At 32.5% G+C, this 1,569-nt stretch overlaps 1 protein-coding gene across 1 annotated transcript; it reads left to right on the forward strand.

Moving 5' to 3' along the window:
* Positions 1 to 452: 452 nt before the first annotated feature.
* On the forward strand, positions 453 to 1,006 carry LOC121230419 (calcium-binding protein KRP1). The gene has a single exon (XM_041115159.1). It carries the CDS (start codon positions 534 to 536, stop codon positions 870 to 872), a length of 339 nt encoding a protein of 112 aa, XP_040971093.1. The 5' UTR covers positions 453 to 533; the 3' UTR covers positions 873 to 1,006.
* The last annotated feature ends 563 nt before the right edge of the window (positions 1,007 to 1,569 follow it).

Raw genomic sequence — 1,569 nt, forward strand, 5'->3', positions numbered from 1 at the left:
CTAATTTTGTTTTTGAAATTTAAAAAACACTTGATATCTTCTTAAACATTTTCAAGAATAATTACCTTAAATCAAAACACTCATACATGCAACTAGATGCATCCATTTCTTTCGTATTTAATCATTTTCTTAGTATTAGATGGTTACAAGTTAGTTCTCCAGTAAAATTGGCCTCCGAAGCATTGAAACAATCTCTACCTAGAAAAAAAATAATTAGCACTTGATATGACCAATTATGAATTATATCACATGCAACTTCGAGGAAGGACGACAATTTTCCTACACAAAAAGCCACATAACATAAAAAGGCAACAAATCGCCATCCAAGACAACCTTCGTATTTTTTATCTCCACCTTTAATTTGTTCTCATTAACACTCTTTCCTCGAACATTTCTTCTCTTCTACACTCCCTTAGCTTTATTCTCTTTCCATCACATATAAATACCCTCATTTTATACCAACCATTCCATTTCTAGATCATACCCCTAAAATAAAACAATAGGGTCTTTTTCTTTGTTCATATATATATTCAATGGCGTCCCAAAATAGTGTAGTGTTTGAAGATTTTTTCCCTGCCATGGTTGAGAAGTTGGGTCCTGATGGTTTCATGAAGGAGCTTTGTAACGGGTTTCGTTTGCTTGTGGATGGTGACAAAGGAGTAATCACTTTCGAGAGCTTGAAGAAGAACTCGGCATTACTTGGCTTGCAAGATATGAGCGATGAAGAGGCAATTTGTATGTTGAGAGAAGGTGATTTGGACGGTGATGGAGCTTTGAATGAGATGGAATTTTGTACCCTCATGCTTAGGCTCAGTCCTGAGTTGATGAATAGTTCCATGAAATTATTGGTTGAAGCTATTGTCAATTTCTAGACCGTTCATCAAACTAGTATTGATTATGATTTTGTACCCCCAAGAAAAAAAATCCAACTATTAGAACTACTGTTTTTTGTTTAAATCATTTTGTCCCCATCATTTGCCAATTATGAGTAGCCTCTTTTTTGCAATTTAGAAGAGTAATAAACCAATAGTTAAACTCTTTTTTTTTTTAAGTTCCAACCGAGTAATTATATCAACCATTCCAAAAAAAACTTACATGAAATCGGAAGACAATTTCTCTCTTCAACATCGTCAGAAAACCCTTCCAAACTCAATGGAGAGAATATATTCGGTATATAGTGCTCTATTTTCTTTTTTTAAGAAAGTATCAATATTTGGTACGTATTTAGATTAGATATGTTGTAGAAACCCTTTTTTAAATTGACTTTTTATTTAAAAAAGAACTAAAATAGAGTCGCCACTAATCCATTTTATTAGTTGTGATCGGATCGCCTCGTAATTTGATCTTTTAATAAACAGTTTGATTTACTAAAACAACGATTTTTGGTCTACAAAATTCAAGAAATGGTTTCGGGAGTCGGTTATGCACGAGAAAAGATTAGCACCCTCGTGACGCCCAAAATTGATACCTAGTTGATTACTTGATGTCTTAGTGTCGAAAATTGAAAATTTTAAAAAAATTTAAAACACAATTTCACTTTGCATGATATTTTTAATTAAAATTACTTAA

Source organism: Gossypium hirsutum, chromosome A06 (assembly GCF_007990345.1).
Source record: "Gossypium hirsutum isolate 1008001.06 chromosome A06, Gossypium_hirsutum_v2.1, whole genome shotgun sequence".
NCBI classification, from domain to species: Eukaryota; Viridiplantae; Streptophyta; class Magnoliopsida; order Malvales; family Malvaceae; genus Gossypium; species Gossypium hirsutum.